The sequence below is a fragment of the Pimephales promelas genome, chromosome 5 (assembly GCF_988280905.1).
Source record: "Pimephales promelas chromosome 5, fPimPro1.hap1.1, whole genome shotgun sequence".
Classification (NCBI taxonomy): domain Eukaryota; kingdom Metazoa; phylum Chordata; class Actinopteri; order Cypriniformes; family Leuciscidae; genus Pimephales; species Pimephales promelas.
Window position 1 is genome coordinate 39,553,698 of NC_142773.1, and position 23,704 is coordinate 39,577,401.

The 23,704-nt window shown below is 37.5% G+C and overlaps 3 protein-coding genes across 5 annotated transcripts; 1 reads left to right on the top strand and 2 right to left on the bottom strand.

Annotated features, from left to right (window-relative positions):
* Positions 1-604: 604 nt before the first annotated feature.
* pigr (polymeric immunoglobulin receptor) lies at positions 605-8,737 on the bottom strand. Of its 3 annotated transcripts, none has more exons than XM_089131511.1 (8): positions 8,618-8,732; positions 5,958-6,302; positions 4,479-4,560; positions 3,130-3,356; positions 2,553-2,631; positions 2,176-2,270; positions 1,946-2,004; positions 605-689 (listed from the first exon to the last, which is right to left on the bottom strand). In XM_089131511.1, exons 1-8 carry the CDS (start codon positions 8,664-8,666, stop codon positions 606-608), a joined length of 1,020 nt encoding a protein of 339 aa, XP_088987637.1. In that variant the 5' UTR covers positions 8,667-8,732; the 3' UTR covers position 605. The 3 variants fall into 3 exon arrangements, with proteins under 3 accessions (XP_088987637.1, XP_088987639.1, XP_088987638.1); XM_089131513.1 differs by lacking the exon at positions 8,618-8,732 and adding an exon at positions 6,868-7,044; XM_089131512.1 differs by lacking the exon at positions 2,176-2,270 and having other exon boundaries at positions 8,618-8,737.
* Positions 8,738-9,039: 302 nt separating this feature from the next.
* dad1 (defender against cell death 1) lies at positions 9,040-13,282 on the bottom strand. The gene is made up of 3 exons (XM_039676066.2): positions 12,994-13,282; positions 11,654-11,804; positions 9,040-9,219 (listed from the first exon to the last, which is right to left on the bottom strand). The coding sequence occupies exons 1-2, from the start codon at positions 13,202-13,204 to the stop codon at positions 11,674-11,676; spliced, it is 342 nt and encodes a 113-aa protein (XP_039532000.2). The 5' UTR covers positions 13,205-13,282; the 3' UTR covers positions 9,040-9,219; positions 11,654-11,673.
* A 716-nt stretch (positions 13,283-13,998) lies between these two features.
* On the top strand, positions 13,999-23,176 carry abhd4 (abhydrolase domain containing 4, N-acyl phospholipase B). Its single transcript, XM_039676058.2, has 8 exons — positions 13,999-14,159; positions 15,345-15,433; positions 15,709-15,813; positions 15,890-16,178; positions 16,546-16,730; positions 17,008-17,119; positions 22,400-22,586; positions 22,665-23,176. The coding sequence occupies exons 1-8, from the start codon at positions 14,116-14,118 to the stop codon at positions 22,752-22,754; spliced, it is 1,101 nt and encodes a 366-aa protein (XP_039531992.1). The 5' UTR covers positions 13,999-14,115; the 3' UTR covers positions 22,755-23,176.
* Positions 23,177-23,704: the final 528 nt, after the last annotated feature.

Consider the following 23,704-nt stretch of genomic DNA (forward strand, 5'->3'; position numbering starts at 1 on the left):
AGTCAATATATCACTCGTACAGTAATGGATTGTGTTACTGTAAAGCAGGGGTTGGCAACCTAAGGCATGTGTGCCAATTGAAAATAAGTTTCCTACTTATGTGGGATTTCATGTGTTGCGTGACGTCTCTGCGCCCAAGTAGCAGTGATTCGCCTTAGCAGCAGTGCTTCGCCTGTGCTTCCCCCTAATATAGTCCCAAGTCAATATCTGCCTAGTAGGAAATCGCCTAGTGTTAATCTGCGTCGCTATTTGTACTCGTTGTGAATACGCAGGCCACAAGAAGTAATTACGTGGGTTTGTTTATTTTTTTTAATCACTTTTACTCAGGACATGCTAGCTGGCAACAAAGGAATCCATTCATTGTGCTAAGCTAAGCTAGCGCCGACCCTGTCAAACTAAAACAATGCATGCACTGAGACAAAAATGCATTTGCACACATATCTAAATGTAGGAAAGAATGTGAATAAGCCATATTTTAAAAAACGGTGGAGTTTTCCTTTAAATGTAAAGAAATGTCTCGATTCTGTGGGTCTTACAAAGACTTGAGTCATAGTGTCCATCAGTTCACTTTAAATACTCCATGTCCATGAGTTGTTTCCCAGAAGTTAGAGCATTTGGACCTGCTGAGCTGGAGTATTCAGGAAAATCACTGAGGTGTTCTTATAATCTCCTTCTGTCCATGGACACATCTGGAAACGAGTAGAATACTAATGCATCCCTTGTCATCACCATTTGTATCATTAAACTTTCACTGGTCACCATAGATATCCTTAATAAAGGCTAGATGTCTTGTCCGCGCTGCCGGCCAATGGAGGTCGACGTCCGCACCTGGCGGCCATCTTGTCACAGGCAACTCGCTCACTCGTAACATTGTGTTTTAATGGTGCATGTCCTTTTTAAATAACCGTAACTTGCTCATTTTTCTACCGATATTCAAACGGTTTGGTTTGTTATAAATGTCAGAGATGTAGTTATGACACTGCAAACTTATGAACAAAAAGTGTATAAATAAATAACAGTACACCACATTAATAATGTTTAAGAAACCAAACCGTTTGTAAATCCGTCAAGATTTCAGAGAGATAAGAGTATTTGTGTTCGTGCTGATCGATCATCTTACATCAGGAACCACAGAGCCCATCAGAAAGCTTGCCTGTGACAAGATGGCCGCCGGTGATGACGATAGAGACTCCGCTGTAAGACATCTAGCCTTTATTATGGATATCTATGCTGGTCACCAGAAAAGCTTTATAACCTCCATTACACCAGTGCAGCTGTGATTAGTAAGCAGTCAAGTGTTCCGATTGGTGCAGGAGGAGTGGGCGGAGACTAAAGCCACCAATAAGAGCGTTCAAAGCTGTGGCAGTTTTGAATGAAAGAGAAGGATCCAGATTTGCTTCCAAGACCATAATTTCATATTTAATGGTCTGGAACTAATTGAAACATGCTTTATTTTTAAACAAGCAAGTATTTAATAATTACAATACTTATTTAAGTTTAAAAAAAAAATCATGCTTCTTCAGATGCCAATTTTATTCTCCACAAATTGCTTACCAAACTGACACATTTTTTTTGTAGTAATTATTGGAATAACATAAGATTGTTTCCACCATGGAATAAAAAGTAAAATAAATAATTGGAACTTTTAATCTCACAACTGTCAGAAAAATAAATAAATCAGAATTGTGATTTTGCATGCGAGAAAGGTCAGAATTGTCAGTTTATACCTTTTAAACGGTTTTATTCTCACAATTATGAGATATAAACTCGACATTGTGAGAACTTGTCAATGTTGTGAGATAAAAAGTGGCAATTTTTTTTTATTTCTTATCTCATTTTCATAATAACATGCACAAATGCATCATCCTCAAATAGACAAGGTTACACACATGTAGAAAGTAAATTGGGAATTTTGTCTAAGATAACAGAGATAAATTGCACTGACTGTGAGATTCTCGTTCGTTTGTCCGATCATCGTTGTCCTTTGATGCTTCTGCTTTTTCTCTGCAAAAATTAAACCAAAAATAGTTGAAAAAAATGAGAACACAATTGATGGAAAACAGGTAGTCAAATCCAGAGACATTGTTTAACCTTACAAATCAGAATAGACTAAAGTTGCAGATGAGTTTGTAAGTAACCAAACATTTCAAGCCACTAAAAACACAAAAAACGTACTATACTGTTTCCGCAACTTCCAAAGTGCCAGAGACACAGTCATGACCAGAAGTACTATCCCACACACCACGAGAGGAGACTCCCAAACAGGACGACTGAAAACAGACATGATGTGTTAGTCGAATACCAATATTAGTGTTGGTCAAATATCGGGTTCACTTTATTTTGATGGTCCCTTTAACACATTCTGTGGGCTATAAATAACGCCCCTACATGTCTACTAACTCTCACTGAGTTTATACACTTGTGTTTATACACCTATTGTTCATCAATGTCAATAGACAACTGTAATTTTTACAGATCTCTGCATCGCTCACTGCTGAAAGCTTTTTATCCCTTCATGTGAAAACAGTCATGAGGAAATGTACAGAGGTCACCTGTGAGGGTCATTTGTGCCCATTACAGACGGAGCCCGGACTGTAGTCTCCAAATGCTGGACAGGAGACACTGTGGCCCCTGGCACAAGGACACACAACAAATGTGACAAAATTCAGTAAGAGTTTAACTTCAGATCAGTTTCCACCATGTAAAAAAAAAAAAAAAAAAAAAAAAAACGTGATCTCACAAACAATTCTGACTTTTCATCTGGAACTGCTAGACCAATTAGACATTATTTTATTTGTTATATTTAACGATCTTTAAAACACCTCAACCACCCAAGCATGAAAGCCATTTAGCCAAGAATTGAGATAGAAAGCTCAACTCACTTAATTCTCAATATTCAGAGGGTGTCTTGAAATTCTGAATTTTCATCTAAACTCATAACTAAAGTCAGAATTGCAAAATAAAGTTACAATGAACTTTTTAATTTTCCACTTCCAAACAAACGTTCATAATGCAATGCAGCAGCAACCACAGCACTTAAACAGAGTTTTGCATGCACTTTCAACAAAAAAAATTAAGAATGTAGAGATGTTAGCAATAGGCTTTTACTGTCTAGGTTGTGCAACATACGTGTTGTGGCTTGTGGTGTAACTAACACATGAACAAGGCTGTTCTGCTGACCGGAACCACACCAGTACCAGCCCGAGTCTCTCATCTCCAGCTGCGTTAGGGTCACAGTGAACATGCTGTTCTTGTCATCGTGGATGAGCACGTTTCTTCTGATGAATGTTCCTCCAGAATCCGTCACCATGCAGGACTTCCAGTTCCCACTGCGACACCACTGCTTCTCACTGGACCTGCAGTGATTTAAAAAAAACGCAATTGTAGAAAGTCATAGACATATACACTAGACCTCACCTTGGGGTTCTAATCATGCATCAAAACCTGCGCCATCTTGGAACAGGGGTCTTGTCATAGGAAGTAGCTAGGTAACGCTGCTATCTCTGCCTTTACTTCGAATTCATTGATGGTGGTGGACTTTTGTGCAGCGTATGATGTTCACGGATGAAATCTGAACTAGGAAGAATGTTTTAAAAAAAAAAACGTTCTGGCATCAATGATAAATACATGTCTGACCGTTGGAAACAAACAAAAAAAAAAAAAATCACATTCATGATGATTCCGTTAGACCTGTGTCTACTACATTGACGCTGATGCATTAAAGTGGAGGGGCTCCCCTGTTTCAAGATGGCGGCTCTATTGACGCATTCGTTCCAATGAACTGGTGAGGTCTAGTGTATATGTCTATGGTAGAAAGTTAGGCATACGCACAACCGGTGCTGCATCATAGAATGTCTCTGAATAGGTCCCCGCCCCCTTTTGGAGGAAAACAAACTAGACTCCCCATAGACTTCAATACAAAATAAAGGCAAAAACCAACGTCCGTACACAGCCGACAGGCGTAAATAACTTAAGAAATCACTTATATAAAACATGTCAAGTAATTATATGTCCACCCACATACACAAACTTAATTTGGCCAATTTAAAAACATATTCTCCTAGCGTCAAATTGGTGTAACAACCCCACCCAGTGGCCTGTAAGCCAGTGAATGATTTTATTCAGTTTTTTAAAGTAAAAAAACCTTAATGGATATACTATGAATTTATGATGATGATGACAGGTAGCCTGGGCTAGTTGATAACGGGCATAAAAAAAAATGTATCTTTCACGCTCTATGGCAGGCAGGGTGGACATATAATTACTTGACATGTTTTATACAAGTGATTTCTTAAGTTATTCACGCCTGTCAGGCTGTGTACGGACGTTGGTTTTTGCCGTTATTTTGTATTGAAGTCTATGGGGAGTTTCCCCCAAAAGGGAGCGGGGACAAAATTGACAGTTAATTAGCCTACATTTGCATTTTAGTGCCTCGTGAACATAAACAATTAAAAAAATAAATGTGCTGGCTGGGTTACCTGAGGTTCTTACCATAGAGACACTGAACAGTGACACTACTGCCTTCTTCTCCACTCACCATACTGTTCACCACTGACACACCTGCAACAAAACCACCACGCTGACTACATGACACCTTCACACACGCTTTAGTGGTTTATAGATCTCATTTAGAGATAAACCACATAGCAATATGAGAAGCAATCATTTTAAATCAATACAGTCAGAAAAACTCGCATTTCAAAATGGCGCACACACATACATATATACTAAGACGTCAATAACTGACGTCTTGGGACGTCTTTTGACCATATATCAACATCCGCCTTTTTAGGGTACCCTTAAACGTCGGTTGACGTTATCGGATCCTAACTCTACCCCAGACATAAACCTACCCCGTCACCTAACCGACGTTAAAGGTAAAGCGTCAGTTGTATGACGGCCGTAACCGACGTTTGGGTACCCTAAAAAGGCCGATGTTGACGTATGGTCAAAACAAAAGACGTCCCAAGACGTCCGTTATATGACTTCTTGGGATGAGACTGTGTTATAAAAGTTTGGCGTCTAAGATTTTTTTGTCTTTCACAAACCAGAAAAAGTAGGCTATTCGATCAAAAATACAGTAAAATGGAGTTTCTTCATGTGATCATTACTCCAGTCTTTAGTGTCACATGATCCTTCACAAATCATTCTATGCTGATTTGCTTGTCAAGAAACAATTCTTATTATTATTAGCAATGTTGGGATAGAAAAACAGCTGTGCTGCTTCATGTTTTGAATGAATATTTTAGGAAAACCTAAAATATTTTTTTGAAGGGGATTTTTTTTTTTAAATCCCCTTCAAATTGTCGACCTAATTTTAAATTAGCATAAATTAAAAAGATGTACCCAAAAATATTAGAATGATGAATAAAATGTTAATATATAATTTATAAATATTTTAAATGTATAAATACATTTTTCCACTGTGCAGAGATAGTTCTGCATTAATACAAATACAGAAGGAAATGTGGTGTTAAAACAATAGTCTCCATGCAAACCTCTTAATGGTCTTATGGGGGTTTTTTTGGAGTTTGGATGTGTGTGGGATGGGGCATTTTCAAGTTGTTTAATTCACTAGCATTAAAATAACTGCCATCTATTTTATAGGCAAATATTCTATATATCAGTATAACATAAACCAACCTCTGCTAATTAGCTTTGATAAAAAAATAAAATATTTTCATGATGTAAGATTGAGTAGTGTCCCGGATTTAGCATAGCCAACTCAAACGATTTAATGACTTTCTTAAAGCTGCAGTCTGTTAATCTATTACTCTGAATGCCAGTACACCGGACAGCCTCACCGTCTCCTCAAACATTGTGTTCATCCGCGCTGTGTCGTGTTGAGAGGGCGTTAACCCACGTGAAGTCGATAATTCCGCGAATGACTGCAATTGCACATTTCGAACAGAGATGGCGACAAAGAGGAAAAACTACAGACTGCAGCTTTAACTCACCTTGAATGACGTTGATATGAAGGGAGGCAGTGCTGTCAGCAACCCACATCCCTCCGAGCTCCACCCCACACCAGTACCACCCCGAATCCCCCACCGTCAGGTCCTGCATGCTCACGGTGAACACATGCTGCGAGGGGTCATCCGCGATCGTCACCCTTCCCCTGGCGTTAGGGGCTGATGTGGGGTCATCGGTGCGTGCCAAGCTGGAGCAGAAGTCCTTCATCCGGCCGGAGCACCAGTACTTCACATTGCTGATATACTGCGGGTTATAGTGACACGGGACAGTGATGGACTGACCCTCCAGCACAGTCTGGTCTCCTACAGTGGTCAGGGTGCAGTAGGAACCTAAAAACAGATCCAACCAGATAATGAAAAGCCCCAAGATTTCATGACACCCCTTGAATGGATGAATGTGTGCTTTCACAAGATAATGCTTTACAGTGAACTCAGTTGGAGAGCTACATGATGAAATTTATCAGTTAAAAAATGCCCTACAACCTCTGCCACACCATATATGACTTAATTTACTGCCAAATTATTGACACTATTGGATGAGAGCTGGACGATGACACCATTGTTTTCCCCAGAGCTGCTTTATAGGTGATTTGAACTTTACAGTAATAGAAACAAAATGAATCAACAAGTCACTAAACAGATCTTAACTGAATAATGAATGCTTACTATTGTCCTTTTAGAGCTAATTTGAAACAGAATTGAACTCTGTTTGCATCATAGAATTGTTATTTTCCTATTTATCCCTGATGGTTCATCTATATTGTATAAAGCGCTACATAAATAAAGGTGACGAGACACACACCTATAGGTCTAAAATATAAACACTTATAATAGACCTTATTCAGAGCAGTGCCATGATGACAGGTATGAAAGTGAGGCTGTGAGGGATAGTTACCGTGTTTGCCATCCGCTGTAAAAAGCTGAATAAAGCGGCTAGATTGTTTACAATTTTCCACAGCTTACATTGTTGGGAGTTTTTTGTCAACTGACATTTCTTTGAAAGATATTTTTCCAGTGTTTCATGAGCAGAACAATCCGAAAACACATTAAATAACAGTACAGCCCATTGAAGAGATGTCTATCCCTCAGAGCCACGCATTCATTATCATTAAAAATCAAAGATGGCGCGACAGTCAATAAGGCGCTTAGGCTTCACCATAGCGGATCAGGGGCACACCTTTTGGAAGAAGTAACGATGATGCATTGACTCGTTCACATTTTGTTCATTTTAAACAAAAAATGTACTTTCAAATAATGTTAACATACTACTTTTGATCTTAAAATCTTATTAGTAAAGATTAACTAGATTAATCAAAACTGTAGATGTATTGTTTATTGTTAATGTTATGTATCTTTATCTTAAATGAAACCTTGTAAGTTGTAAAGTGTTACCGATATTACAAATAAAAGTATTATATATGATATCAAGAGCAATAAATTACAAAAACGAGTTCATGGCAATTCATACACTCTTAGAAGAAAAGGTTCTATAGAACCTCAAAACGTTCTAAAGCACTATTTGGAACCCCTAAAATGCAATGCATGTGAATGATCACAAAATTCAAGATATGGTGGTTAAAAAAATGCACACACGAAGAGTGCCATTTCAGTTTTTATCCTCCAAAACTCTGCATGATTAAAATGTGATATTAACTTACTATAACAGTTTAATAAACAGTAATTTAATAACAACTACAAAATGTTGCAGAATAATGTAAAATATGAAAGAATAATAGCCTTTAAAGAACCTTTGTGCCAAAAGTGTTCTTTCTCGTAATTATTGAACCTTTTTTTAGCATAAAATGTCCTTTGGAGTTGAGTAAAGCACTCTATGCTACATATATAGAACCGTTTTTTCTAAGAGTGTATATGTTTTTTAATATAAATATATAAATTTGTTTCTTGACCTTAAAAGACTCAAAATGTCTCTACAGTGATACGCATGCTTCCTCTGTCTTTGAATGGACAGAGTGAATGGCTTTTAAATCATTAGTACATATTCAAATTACTATTGATTATTATAATCATTTCTGTAATCTTGTAGATGTTTGTGTTTTGGTGGATTGCACACTGATGCCTGTAAAAAAAAAAAAAAAATACATTGGTTCACTCTAACATTAATATTAATGCCAAAATGCTTCTGGTATAAAAGCAAAAAATCAAGTTCTTAATAAAGCTAAAAATTGTAAATATCTTACAATGGCTGCATAAAATAGCCGTTTGTTACTGTGGCCAATATGCCCGTTTTCAGTCCTTTTTTTTTTATTTCACTTTTTCATTTAACTTATGAAATTCAAAACATCCAAAAACTGTTGACCATCAATCTTCCAAAAACTACAATCAAGCATAAAAGAAAAAAAAAAAGTTTGGAAGAGCTAGACGGCGCTTCCAAAATACTTGGAATTGGGGTCACAGCTTTATCCTTTATATGAAAACTCAACTAGTTGATACTAGGAACACTTTACAATTCTGGGTTTTAAAACTGCTTAAAGTTCAATATAATATTCCAAAGAGGAAGTTTAAACCCATGACCAATTTTAGCTGCAGAATGGCTTTCCAAACTCTGCTCAAAATGAACAGTTATGGAAAATGGTTTCAATGGCTTTTCAACGTTTGTTTTTGCAAAAGGAATGATAAAAGCTCACCTGGCAGTTCACCAAGAACAAGAATGGTTAGAAGTAGCGGAAGAGTCATCGTGTGAAACCATCGGAGTCCCTCTTTAATACTGACAGCTGTTGTGAGAAGGAATGCGTTTGCTCTCACTTCCTTCTGCCTAAACCATGCCCAGATGTGGGAGATTAACCTTTTGAGTACCACACTGCAATTGTGCAATGCTAATATAGACTGTGGCCTATAATCCTTACACAAAATGTGCTGTTTTTTCACACTGATGTCTGCAAAAAGTGAATTGCTTCATTGTTTGTAACTTTAACAATTATGTCAGAATGATTCTGGCTTCATTTAGACTCAAAATAATAGGCTTGTTCAATTTTTATATATATTCTAAAACCATCCTAAACACAAAGATTCAGATGTGAGTACCTAGACACACCACAGGATCACTGAATTGTTTTTTTAAGGCATTTATTTTCTTTCATAACTTTCAGAAAGTTTTACAAAAGTAGAAAAATTAAGGAACAGGACAAGAACTGATCATGAATGACAATTCTGTCAAAACATATATTAACATTGAGAGATCCACAGACTGTTGTGTTTGTAGTTGTTCTGCAGGATTCGGTCTTCATATCTGTGAAGAAATAACAAATATAATTCATCAAAGGTGGTCTACCAGACCAGTTCATCTTGAGAATCCAAGATTGTGCTGTCAAGCATCAGACATAAAATAACAGACACAAACTTTTATGTTAGATGTGATGAATTGATTTGACAGCACTAATAAAAAATACATTTACAGACAATCTTTTGAGATGATTTCTTCCTAAAGCTCCAGTAGTTTATCCTATCATGAACATGTATCATTATGATCACTTTAAACTGAACTTTTACATTTTTCTAAATTAACGAATGTTAACTGAAATCCTCATCGAACGAACATGAACCATTGGTTTGGCTCATTTCTTGAAACAGAAATTACTAGAGCCCGACCGATAAAGGATTTTGAAGTCCGATACCGATACAAATATTTATTGGTTTTAAAATCCGATATTTCGGCCGATATTTTTTTTTATTATTATTATTTCAGAAACGCGCAACAAATTGTAAAACATACATTTTCAATATAACAGGCCAAGGAGAGATGATACGTCTCATTGCTATAACTGTCACGCGCTATTAAAGAATACTTCAGTCACATTGTCAAAAGTTAAAAGGACTACACTATAACAACATAACGTAACTATTACTAGCTAATTCCGCTTCACTCTCGGCTTATTTAACAGCAGCAAAACTGGACATGATAGTCACAAATTTTGTCATGCTTGATTTAGGAGAACTGATGGGGATGTTCTTTCAGTTGTTATTCAAGCAATGTATGTATCGTGACCAACTCAACAGGGACTGTGTAGAGTGCCCTCTGGTGGACAAACTATACAACTCCAACTCTCATGACATGGTTTCCTCCGTTTTTTATTTTATTTTTGAAATATTCATTTATCGGCCATTATAACTGCCGATACCTATAGTTTAAGAAATGCCTAATATCGGCCGATAATATCGGTCTGGCTCTAGAAATTACATTCTCAAAACTCTAAGATCATATGGCAAAACAGTCTTACAGTTCAGCACAACACTATAGCTCACTTGCAAAAGCTCACACCTCTCCCAAAACAGTTCACTCATATGGCAAAACTAAATATCTTTCTCAATTAAAGGTGGAATACCTAAGATTTTATGCCGCTAGAGGGCGCTACATTCAAAATAACAACAATGGCTTTGCTTGATGACGTCGTGGAGGAACGCGGAATGATGGGAACTGTTGTTTTCAACTCCACCGTGGATAAATCAGTCAGACGGGAATCGAAAAGTAGTTGTCATGGATGAGGTAAAGTTCGATTTCTATAAATGTTACGTTTAATGACATGTTTTTCATTAAACTGAAATAACCGCAAGAAAAGTCAGGTTTAAAAGTAAATTAGTTCGTTAAATTAATTAGTTTAAAGGTATTCCACCTTTAAATAGTCAGTGCCAACAAAATGCTTAGTCCCTTTGGCATTGTGTAAGCCAAAATGTGTAGGTGTTTTGTCACTATGGCAGAGGACCATTGAAATATCCCTCATGTCCATCTTTCAGTCTTAGCAATTGACGATAGTTACTGTACTGTTTTTTTGTCTAGCTAAGAGAATAAAATTGTGTATAAAACTGATTTTTTTTTTTTTTTTTTTTTTGGAATTTAGGGTAAGAGTAGCCTCCAAGATTTGACATCACACATTGCACTCATACTGCCATTATCATTCACACACATAATGTAACTTCCATACATCAGAGGTAAAAGAAAATACATTCTCAAAACAACATGGACACACCTCCAATTACACAGGAATGTTCTCCACAAGTTCAATAATATACTGCTGGCCACTCCAGTGGTTCCAAACCTGGGGTACATGTACTACAGAGGGTATTTGACAGAAATGGGTATTTTGTCTGCCGTATCTCGCCTTAAAAGCAAATATTTCCCTTTGCTTTGAACTTTGAGTGCTGTAACTTTGCAGATGTTGTTTACGCTCAAACAGCAATATTACACACTAACTAAAGTTAGAAAAGTGCAATCATAATCAACCACCCCTTTAAGTTCAATTCAACTCAGCATGTACTGTCGTATTCATCTAAAAATCTTGACACTCGCCCTCGTGTGTGAAGTAGTCTGGCGTAAAATGATTTGCGCAAATATATAACACTTTAACAACCTTTTTCTTCATAAATGAAATTCAACAACTTTGTCCTCAGTGACAGTGACTCAGATGTTGAGAGTCTATTGAGATGTTCAGTAGTACATCCAGTAACAGAATTGGCTTAGCAAGCAAGCAGTCTAGAGTGTAGTTTAAAAGGATCAGGATACATATCTGCAATTTTGTTGCTTTGTTTTCTGGTTTCTGAGCTATGAGACCTCATATAACAATGGAACCGAATCACACACAGATTTGACTAAATATAGTTTAAAGATTATGCACATGAAAAGTGATTTTGAATCATTCTTAAAATGCAACCATCTGCTGTACACACACCTGCTGTAAGACGCTCTCATTCAGCCAACAAAGTTGATGACCACTAGATGCAGAACAGTGTGAGCGAAGAGGAAGTCAGCGAAAGCTCTCTCAGGAGAGACGGTCAGGAAATCTCCTTTATTCTGAGGGTTGATCTGGATGCGAAGACATACTGAAGACAGAAGAACACAAAGACATTAATAATCAATTAATTAAAATGTACTACTACAGCACTAAACACACATACAAGACCTGGATATATCAACATTGTTTGGTGGTTATTTAAGTGGTTAAGGATTAGAAAACATGGGATGTTTTTATTTTGTGACCGATACCAATTTTTTTTATATATACATTTATCTGTCCGATTGTCATCTAATAATCTTAATAAATAATCTTTAAATAATCACATTAAATAAATAAAGATAAAACAATGAAATATAATTAATATTTATTTTATATTATAATATGCTGATATTTTTAATATTAAGTTGTTTTACCATCTAAATGGGGTGTGTGTTTATGTACATTATATATATAAAACACTACAGACTGAAAATAATAGCTGAACAATTTACATTTTAACATACATTAAAAAACATTAAAAAGTTATTTTAAATTGCATGAATATTTCACAATTGTACTGCATTTTTGATCAGATAAATTCAGCCTTGTTGAGCAAAATGTACTTGTGTATATATATATATATATATATATATATATATATATATATTAAATTATTGCAAACTTTTTTTGAACCCGTAGTGTATGCACGTGTGCATAATATATTATATACTGAAATCATAAAAAAAATTTTTTTTAAAAAAGCATAAAAAATAAAGTTTTAAATGACCGTCGTTTGCCCTTTTGGTGTTTTTATATTATAATATGCTATTATTTTATAATATTAAGTTGTTTTACCATCTAAATGGTGTGTGTGTGTGTGTGTGTACATTATAACACTACAGACTGAAAATAATAGCTGAACAATTTACATTTTAACATACATTAAAACAGACAAGTTATTTTAAATTGCATGAATATTTAACAATTTTACTGTATTTTTGATCAGATAAATTCAGCCTGGTTGAGCATAATATACTTATTTCAAAAACCTTTTTTTTTATTATTGCAAACTTTTTTTTAACCTGTAGTGTATGCATGTGTGTGCATAATATATACTGAAATCATAAAGACAGTTCATAAAAAAATTAAATTTTACATGACCGTCGTTTGCCTTTTAGGTAATAATAATTAGCATTGTACAGGCATACATATATAAACTGGAAAAAGATACAAAATAAGCCCTTTAAACAATAACTTTTGATTCTATTTATATATGATTAAATAATCGTAAATACCAGCCAGAATGAAGCATCCCACACATGAAATGAATCCAGATAAGAAGCTGTTGAAGGGAAACGTTCCCACCAGCACACAGTACAGGAACTGAAACACTCCTGTCAGCAAAATATACAGCATATATGCGTCGATCATCTTCAGCTTATTCGGTGTGCTGCTCCTGTACTCCTCCACAAAACGCGACAAGACAGAAAATACAGAGTTAGACATGATTTCTCCTCAACACGAGAACAGTATGCCTAGAAATCAAGCAGCAAGGAAATGAATGACGTGTAAGCAGAGAGAGGCAGATGTGCGTCCACTAAATGTTCCCCATTGAAACTGCAGGTGAATTTTAGTTCCGATGCTCGTGAAGCGTCAGTGAAGCGTTCGTGTTCAAGAAAACAAACAGGTACATTCCATAATCATATTAACATAAACTTTGAACATTGATATTTATTGAAGAAAATAATGATGTTAAACCCAATTCCTTTAACACTATAAAAAGACTGACACTCATATCACATTTAAAACAGTAATATTATTTTTTTAATATAAAGCATAATACAATTTAGCCAAATGACATTCTATACACAATTTCCTTAGATTGTAAAATACATGTCTAAAACAAAATAGCACATCAAATACATCAATTAAAACTACAAAAACAAATGTTCTATTAGTAGGCCTAATTTTCCAAATCCACTCTGAATAACTAGAGACGATTGTGAAAATAAATAATAATTGTCTGGAAAAAAAAATCCAGAAAACAGAGTTATCCAGATAAATTCGTTGTATTGCATATATTAATTATACGAAATTCCAATGTCAAGAAAATGCTACAGGAAATGGATCAGAGCTAAGATTATTCCATATCTTATAATCTCATTACTACAGCAATGTTTAAAACATAAAAATTTCCGATAACTTTATATAGAAATATGTTCACGACAGTGCGTTTCATGCCATTTCATATTTATTTTATTTCTATGATGCGGCTCCTTTAAATGCTCTGACGTCAGTGTTACAAAACACAAACACTGGCCTTTAAAGCGACTGAATGTGACAGGTCCGGTAGTGAACATACCAACCTGGAGTATAACATTCTTTCGTCCTGAATTGTTCTTGTATTATGCTTTATAATGTCTCCTGCAAACGCCACAATGCAAGACGAGACTGACATAGAGTGAGTACCCTGATATTTTAATAAACACAATCATATTACACAATATGAGTCGCTCATGTAACATGAAGTGTCCTTCCGTTATGTAACACTGTATGTTTAACATTTCACTATTTTCAGGATCCCTGCCGTGAATGTCTGAAATGAAGTAATAGAATAAATCATACATGCTGGTATGACTTGTGTTGGATGATTTCATAAGGTTATGCAAAGTCATGCTGAGTTATTAGCCTACGTCACAGTACATAGCTCAGTTTTTCAACCAGATAACAATATAGAATATTTTACAGCTTAATTGTTTTGTTGTATTATCTCATAAGCATATTTATTTTTAAATTTAAGACTTAAAATGTAAAAGTTAATATCACCTTCTATTCATATGATAAATATAAATAAATAGAAAATATTTAATAATGAAGTGATGTTACTAACATAATTCTGTCTGTAAGACTAAAAATTTAAATCTAAATGGCACATTTTATTTATATGATAAACCATTAAAAAAGTATTTCATAATAAAGTGATACTTATAAAATAATTTACTTCTAAAGTTTTTAGTGTTATTATTGGCATAGGAATATTAATGTTTAAATGTAAGAAGAAAATGTAAATGTTAATGGGACCTTTAGCTCATATGATGTACAGCAGACTATAAATAGAAAATATTGAATAATGAAGTGATGCTACTAACATAACCTAACTTTTCTCTATTGTTTGCTCATGGGAGCATTATTTTTTAATGTAAGACTAAAATTTAAATTTAAATGATAAAGGTACCTTTTATTCATATGATGTACAGAACATATATATATATATATATATATATATATATGAATGAATAAAATGTAATGTTCCTAAAATAATTAACTTCTAACGTTGTCTGTCTTATTATTTTTTATTGAAGTAATAATGTTTAAATGTTAGGTGAACATTTAATTTACATGACAATTCAGAGTAGACCATAAATAAAAATATTTAATAATAATAAAGTGTTTATTTAAAAAAAAAAAAAAGTGTGCTTGCGAATGAATTGTACCCACAAAGCATTATTAATACAGGGTTTATTGGCAGCAGGTGACAGGCTTGTACTGTGTATAAAGGCAGATGACGTAATGCAGTATGTACACAGGGGTGGACAGTCTCTTGCTCTCACCCCTCCAGTCACTTCACATGTATCTGTCTTTCTAGGCCGACCTCTGGGAACTGGTCCTGGTGGCCCTCTTGGAGACCCACATCCATGTCCTTATTGAAAACTGCCGAGGCAAAAATTATTGCCTGTAAGATCCTCACTGATCCATTTTAATATTTAGAATTTGTATAAGATACATTGGTTACACTTTACAATAAGGTTCATTAGTTAATGTATTCTTTTGTTACAGTATGTATTCATCTTAACTAATGTAAGATAATACAAATAATGTTAACAAATACAACTTTTGATTTTAATAAGGTATTATTACATTTTTCAATTCATTTTAACTAAGAATAATGAAGTATTGTTCATTCTAAGTTCATGTTAACCCTATTGTAAAGTTTTACCTGTTTATTCCAGGTATAAAGAATAACGTTTGGTCCAGATTTGTGACTTTGCCAGATCAAAACAGAATATGGACCCTTAAAGTCACCAATAAGACCGCTCTCAAACATAAAGACCAAGGTAGAGTTTCTAATCTTCATCTACAGTTGCTGCAAAATTATTTAGCAAAAGTCTGACTGTGTCCGGTTCTCTCTAGCCGCCCAGACGCCCCTCGTGATGGTCCACGGGTTTGGAGGGGGGGTCGGCCTCTGGATCCGTAACTTGGACGCGTTGTGTCATTCTCGACCCGTCTACGCCATTGACCTGCTGGGCTTCGGGCGCAGTTCTCGCCCCTCATTCCCATCCGAAGCCTCATTGGCCGAAGAGCAGTTCGTTAATTCAATAGAGCAATGGAGACAATCTATGGGGCTGGAACGCATGATCCTATTGGGCCACAGCCTGGGTGGTTACCTAGCAACGTCGTATACCATTCAACATCCAGAAAGGTATCAAAGAAAGCTTATGTAGTCAATTATATAGTAATAGTTTACAATAAGAGCTGTCAGCTACTCACTATTTTATTTATTTATTTATTTGATAGGGACAATGCACATTAATGAACATCTGAATTGAGACAACAAAACAGACGCAAACATGCCGGATTATAGCCACAGGGCTAATTTACATCCGTAATTTCTATTATTTCATTTTCACTAATATTTCATTTTAAACCCATATCTAATTTCTGAAACACAAATGTTACTGATCCCTTTTATAGTTGCTTTAAAATGTTTATACATGTTATGAAAGTGAGTTTCCCTTTAATATACTGACCTACACAACCCTGAGACCAGTCGTGTTTTTGTCCACTAGAGTCAGTCACCTGATCCTGGTGGACGCGTGGGGTTTCCCTGAGAGACCCCAGCCTCAGCCACAGGAGTCAGGAGGTCAAGGGTCAGAGCTGAAAAGGGTATCGCCACCTCGCTGGGTGAAGGCTCTTGCTTCAGTGTTCAGCCTCTTCAACCCACTAGCCGTCATCAGAGCAGCTGGACCCTGGGGTGAGTGTGAGAACTGTGACCATGATGCTCTGAATCTCCTACAGAGGGAACATCACGTTACTGATCTGGAACTATGCAGACGCATGGTTGTTTATCACACAAATATTCAAACACACCTTTTTGTTTTTCCTAGCAAATTAACAATAATGAACGATTTGTAACTGATAGCCGGATGTAAGATTGTGGCCAAAACTGGTACTACAATGACTTTCAAATTACTGTTCATTTCCACTTAGAGAAAAATACACATTAGCTCACATCACGTCTTCACCTGCAGGTCCGGGGCTGGTGAACAGATTCCGTCCTGACTTCAAGAGGAAGTTTGAGGATCTGTTTGATGACGACACCATGACACAATACATTTACCACTGTAACGCCCAGAGCCCGAGGTACAGTCGTTTTAAAGAATACCTATTAAGCTGTTTCACATTTTCACCTTTCTTTAGTGTTTAAAGGGGCGCTCGAAAACACCCTTCTGAACAGGGGCGGCTCGCCCATAGAGGGCACTGGGGCGCCGCCCTCCCTCCGACCTGTCTGTCTGTTTTTTTAATATATATTATAATTTATCATTTTGAAAAATAATCTGTGTTAATTATATGCTAATAATGGTTTTACTTTGAAACGTGTTTTGAACTCACCAGAATGATATTTGCATTCACTTTTGTTACTTTTATCATGTTGGTGTAGTAGTATAGCCAATAGGCTGTCTTCTCAGGGCGCCAGTTCGCTCAGCCCCACAGTGCTGGAATTTAAGCCAATGGTTCCCCGGTTGCTATGCAAAAAAGTTTATATTTCGCCAATCAGCGTTGTATTAAAGGCTCATTCAGTCGGGACTTTTATTCTGAAACCGTAGTCATGGTAACCTGCAGAACTGTGTACAGCCGCTATCTGCTGAGTGCATGTAATCTGTGAGAGCTGTCAGCTGTAAAGTTGATTCCCGTTCATTCAGGGTGATTGGTGCAACTCTAATATTGTGATGTTAGTCATTGCCCTCAAAGTAAGTCACTTTTATTATATTTAGGTTGATTTTGAGTTGTGTAACTTGATCTGAATAGAGTTAAGCGTCCGTGACATAAGTGCATGTCCGGACATGTCCTGTATAGATCGTTCTGTGTTATTCAGATCGACTATGTACATCATTGAATATACAGTTGTGGCCTATCCATCTATCTACAATACACCAAATTAATCTGACCAACTGTCTCCTCATTATTTGTGCTCTTACCGGCACCCAGAAGGGTTTACTCATCCATTACCTAATCCAAACCTAACAGTCCAAAGCCTCTCCAACAAGCGTCGTCAAATTTTATGGTTTGGGGGCGCTGAAAATATCGCCCACAGTATCAGATTAGGGGAGTGCACCGTGCACGCGCACCACGGGACATTTTTTTTTTAATAATAATAATAATAATAATAATAATAGATTTTATTTATAACGCACTTTTCATTCCAAAGAATCCCAAAGTGCTACATAAAAGAACAACAATAATAGCTACAGGATACTAAAACAATAAAACAATAAGACAATCAGCAATATAAATTAAAAGCCTTTCTAAATAAAAAAGTCTTCAGTTCTGCCTTAAAGGCGTCCAGGCTCTGTACTTCTCTCAGATCACTCGGGAGGTGGTTCCAAAGCCGGGGTGCAGCTGAGCAGAAAGCTCGGTCCCCCATGGTACGGAGTCTGGTAGTCGGGGCCTGAAGAAGCAGGTGACCTGATGATCTGAGAGTGCGGGAGGAGGATTTCAGGGTGGTGAGTTCTTGTAAGTATGGTGGTGCATGTCCAGTGATACATTTGTGTGTGTATAGCAGAATTTTGAAATCGATCCGGAATGCAACAGGGAGCCAGTGGAGTGAGTGTAGGATGGGAGTCTCATGAGGAGACTCTCATGAGGACTCTGGCAGCGCTATTTTGGATGTATTGTAGCCTTCTGCATGTTTCTGGCAGAGATGCCAGTGAAGAGCCCGTTACAATAATCCAACCTGGTGGAAATAAAAGCATGGACAAGTTTCTCTGCATCCGAAAAGGTTAAAAGAGGACGTAGCTTGGAGATATTGCGAAGATGGTTGAAGGAGGTTTTGCAAATATATTTTATGTGTTCGTTGAAAGTCAGCTGGGGGTCAAACCTAACCCCAAGGTTTGTAACTGTGGAGGAGAAATTGATGGCTTGGTTGTCCAGAATGAGTTGAGATACGGGAGAGGAGTGGATCTGGTGTGAGGTTCCAACAAGTAATGCCTCCGTTTTACCGGAGTTTAGCTGGAGGAAGTTGCTTGCCAGCCATTCCTTTATCTCCAGGAGACAAGTGTTGAGTTGCGACAGAATTGCGGAGGAGCTTGGAGGAGTTTTAATATAAAGTTGCAAATCATCTGCATAACAATGAAAGGATAGACCATGTCTGCTGATGACAGAACCGAGGGGAAGCAGGTATAGGATAAAAAGGATAGGGCCAAGAACCGACCCTTGCGGAACACCACACGTAACAGGGAACAGCCTGGACTCACATTCTCCCAAAATTACTCGTTCAGTCCTGCCAGAGAGGTACGACTGAAACCACTGCAATGCTGTTCCTGATAGTCCAACTATATTGTGGAGGCGGTCCTGAAGGATGGTATGATCGACCGTGTCGAATGCCGCCGTGAGGTCGAGTAAGATGAGCAGTGATGGTGATCCTGAGTCAGCTGCCATGAGAAGGTCATTTGTCACCCTTAGTAGAGCTGTTTCGGTGCTGTGGGACGAACGAAAACCTGATTGAAAAACCTCATATAAGTTATTGTGTTCTAGATGGTTGTGAAGCTGAAAGGCAACTTCCTTCTCAAGAACCTTTGACAGGAAGGTGAGGTTGGAGATTGGTCTATAGTTTCCCAGGACCTCTGGGTCAAGGGTTGGTTTCTTCAGTATCGGACGAATGACAGCAGCTTTAAGGGCAGGTGGAACAACGCCTGTTTTTAGTGAAAGGTTAATAAAGTCAGTGCTGATTGGGCTGACAGTGGGAATGAGTGACTTGAGCAGGACAGTCGGGATGGGATCCAAGATGCAGGCGGACGGCTTCATTTTATTGATGATTTCCTCAACATGGCTCTGCTGGACCTCAGTAAAGTACGGAAGTGTCATCAATCCATCAGACAAGGGGTTGGAGGAGGATGGAAACAGTGATGAAGAGCCGGATAATGAAGTGCGGATGTTATTGACTTTGGATCTAAAGAAGTCCATGAAGCTGTTGCATCGCTCCACTGTGGCCTCAGTGGATATAGATGATTTCGGCTTCAGGAGGTTGTTTACTGTAGAAAAGAGCTGTTTTGAATTTCCAGTGTTCTTATTGATGAGGTTGGAATAAAATTTTGCACGTGCACCCTTCAAGGACTTAAGATGAGCGGCAGCAGGTATTATCTGAATGGAGAAGCGGCGAACAGACAGCGCCAGCGTCCTCTCCCTCGTCCTGATTGATCACTACCGTTGGTTTCAGCTTTGGTTTCACACCCTCTCTTTCTCTAGTATCAACACATTGTTATCCATTATCCAATTGTCAATTTGTCAAAAATATGTAGTCTACAGCTGGGGATTGATTAAACTAGATTGTTGTATTACCTATTATTTTTTGTATTACCTATATTATAATTTATCAATATTATGCGTTTGCACTTTTTCTGTCAGCACACAGAGCATAATAAACATGCAACTTGTTCATTATCATTAACTGTCAAACTGTTATTATTATTATTGTATTATTTGACCATTGGTATTGACTGGTTTAAGTTATTTTATTGGTATAGGTAAGGGCATGGCCTAAGGCCTAAAATGCACCAGAATGCAGGAAATCACATCTACTAAATTCAAAATTTTCTGGGGGGGGGGGGGGACCCCCAGACCCCCCTCTTATTCAGCCCCCCCCTCCAATATATTTCACCAGCTGCCACTGCTTCTGAAACTTAAAATGACAAATGGGACAACCTACAGTCTCTTGGACCTAAAGGGATAGTCCACTTTTTGGGGAAATCGGCTCATTTTACCACTCCCCCAGAGTTAAACAGTTGAGTTTTACCGTTTTCGAATCCATTCAGCCGATTTTCTGATATTTAGAAGAATATCAGGAACCAGACAGTTTCTGGTCTCATTGACTTCATAGTATATTTTTTTTCCTACTATGGAAGTCAATGAGACCAGAAACTGTCTGGTTATTGATATTCTTCTAAATATCAGAAAATTGGCTGAATGCATTGGAAAACGGTAAAACTCAACTGTTTTACTCTGGGGGAGTGGTAAAATGAGCCTATTTCCAAAAAAAGCGGAGTATCCCCTTAATGGAAACACGCACGCAGCAGCCATTGTAAAGGCCATTGCACACTGAGCACGAAATATTCGTATGCGTATTTTCGTGTTCGTCAGCTTAAAAATTCGTCACGCATACAAACCTTGCACACCGAGTCCGTTGCGTATTTCTTAAACCTTTGCGGGAAAAAACGCAAAAATACCAAATGGATTCGTCAAGCAGTGAGGATGATTTTTGCCCTCTCTGAAAAGGGAAGAAAGAGAAAATATTACGTCCATCCAATCCTGAAATTGCGCCGAGAGGAAGTCGAGTTCCTTATCAAGGAGTTGCGAATTTATCCCGAGCGATTCAAAATTTACCTCAGAATGTCAGTGGGACAGTTCGATGCTTTGCTAGCGATTCTGGAGCCACATATTAAAAACAAGACCACCAATTTCCGTGAACCAATCGATTCTGAACGGAGACTGGCAGTGTGTCTGAAATGGACCAGGTATGGACACACGGACAAACACACACACACCCGCGCGCGGCCCGTTGTAAGCGCTGGGCAGACAGAACAGCTAGGCTGTTATTGTGTATATTGTGCCCAAATAATACATTAGTTATCGAATAGGCTGCTCAATCACACCTTATTCGATCCTAAATTTCAATCTGATTGAAAGGGGAGGTTTATTAATTTCATAATCCAATATAGAGAAGAGAACATAAACACTTGATCGAATTGAAAACCGAAACTGAAAGCACGGCGCATATGTGCAATGATTTGAGGACGAGCTCCCCCGGCCCTGAATTGTCAAAAGACCTCTCAAAATGCTGGCTCTGGATGCGAAAAACGCAGAAAATCGAACCCGATCCGATTAATTTTATGACGGACGAAAGTTTCGGAGGCGGTGTGCAAGCGTGGCTGACATAACGTGAGGTCGAATTTTTTTTTTAACGTGCGAAAATTTCGGATGCGAATTTCGGACTCGGTGTGCAATGGCCTTAAGTCCACAAGAACGTGAGTGCATATGGCGTGTGCCATTTGGGACAGGGCATTAGTAGTGTGTTGAAACTCTTTATGGTAAGGGGCGGGGCATTTTCCCAAACACGCTCGAAGCCTTTGACCAATCACAACACACTGCTCCAGCCAACCAATCAGAGCACAGTGTGGTTTTCAGAAGGAGGGGCTTCATAGAGACAGGAACTAAACAGAGCGTTACTGAAAGACTGGGGAGATTGTAGCTGCAACAATGTCAAATATGTGAAAAATAATGTGTTTTTTAAACATTTAAGCTTGAAAAATATTGTGGTAGACCACAGAAACAAAATCAAGACTTTGTAAAAGGGTATAACATAGGCTGTTGAACACTGACTTTCTAGATGTAGAAGCAATAGTGTATTTTCTTCTGTTTTCCTCTCAGTGGTGAGGTGGGTTTCAAAGCCATGTCTGAGTCTCTGGGCTGGGCCAAAAGACCCATGGTTCAGCGTGTGAACCTGCTGCCACCATCGACACCCGTCAGCATGCTATACGGATCGCTCTCCTGGGTGGACAGCTCGACTGGAGACACCGTCGCTCAGATCAGAGGCAAAAGCTTCACCAGTGTCACGGTGAGTGAGAAATTGCAGCGATTGCACGTTTTCATGGAGAAACAAAAATGTGTAATTGTTGTTGGTTTTTCTCTGCAGATGATTGAAGACGCTTCCCATCACGTCTACGCCGATCAGCCCGACGAGTTCAACCGAGTGGTTGAGAATATCTGTAACACGGTAGACTGAATATGGTCAGACAGGATGGACACTGATTTGTGTGTGTCATTTCTATCTTTGAAAGGGGTCTGTCCTGTGTTTGTGGGATGATCAGATTGATAGAAACATGTAAAGGCAAAGCTGTTCTCAGACCTTGTCACTTCATAATCAAATCGTATTGTTTGTGGCCTTTACCGTGAAAAAGCTCAATGACTGTACTGCAGAATTTAATGGAAGCTGGTTGTGTTTGTATTTTCTATATAAAAATATTTTATTCAGATTTCTTTTTTAGCATGCACTGAGAAAGTTGTGCTACCTGTGCCATGAATGCATCGACAATGTTTGGACGGTCATATTGACTAAGAGATGTTTCATAATTATTTCATTCTGCATTATAAACGGTTGTCTGTATTTTATAACGTGCATATCTCAATACAAGGCTGTACCTTTAACACAGTGTGTCTGTATTTGTTTCTCTTTATTTATTTTTAAACGTGTTTCTGGAAGCAGTTCTCATTCCTCTTGTGATTACAATTAAGTTACACTAAGTGGTGCTAGATTCAAAGTTTTGCTTTTGTGGGGTAGAATAATGCAGCTGATTTCAATGAGCTCATTGCAGACTATTTACTGTATATTTCCTGCTATTGTAAAAATGGCATGTAAATCAGTTTGCAGTGTGCAAAAATAAACAGCTCTAGCATGATCTCACTGTATCACAAATATGATTTTGTATCGTTTACTGAGTTTGGTGAAATGATAACATTAGGGAATAGGGATAGCCGTTTTAGTAAAAGTGGCCACAAACGTTTTGGCGTTTTGCATCGTGGACGATTATTTGATAATTATCGACTATATCAGACTAGAATCTTTCTAATCGAGTGGAAAACCTAGGACTAGTTCGCAAAAGTAGATTTTTCGGAAAAGCCAAAAATACACCAAAAATTTGCCGGTGACGAATCAGAGATCCATTAAGAGCCATA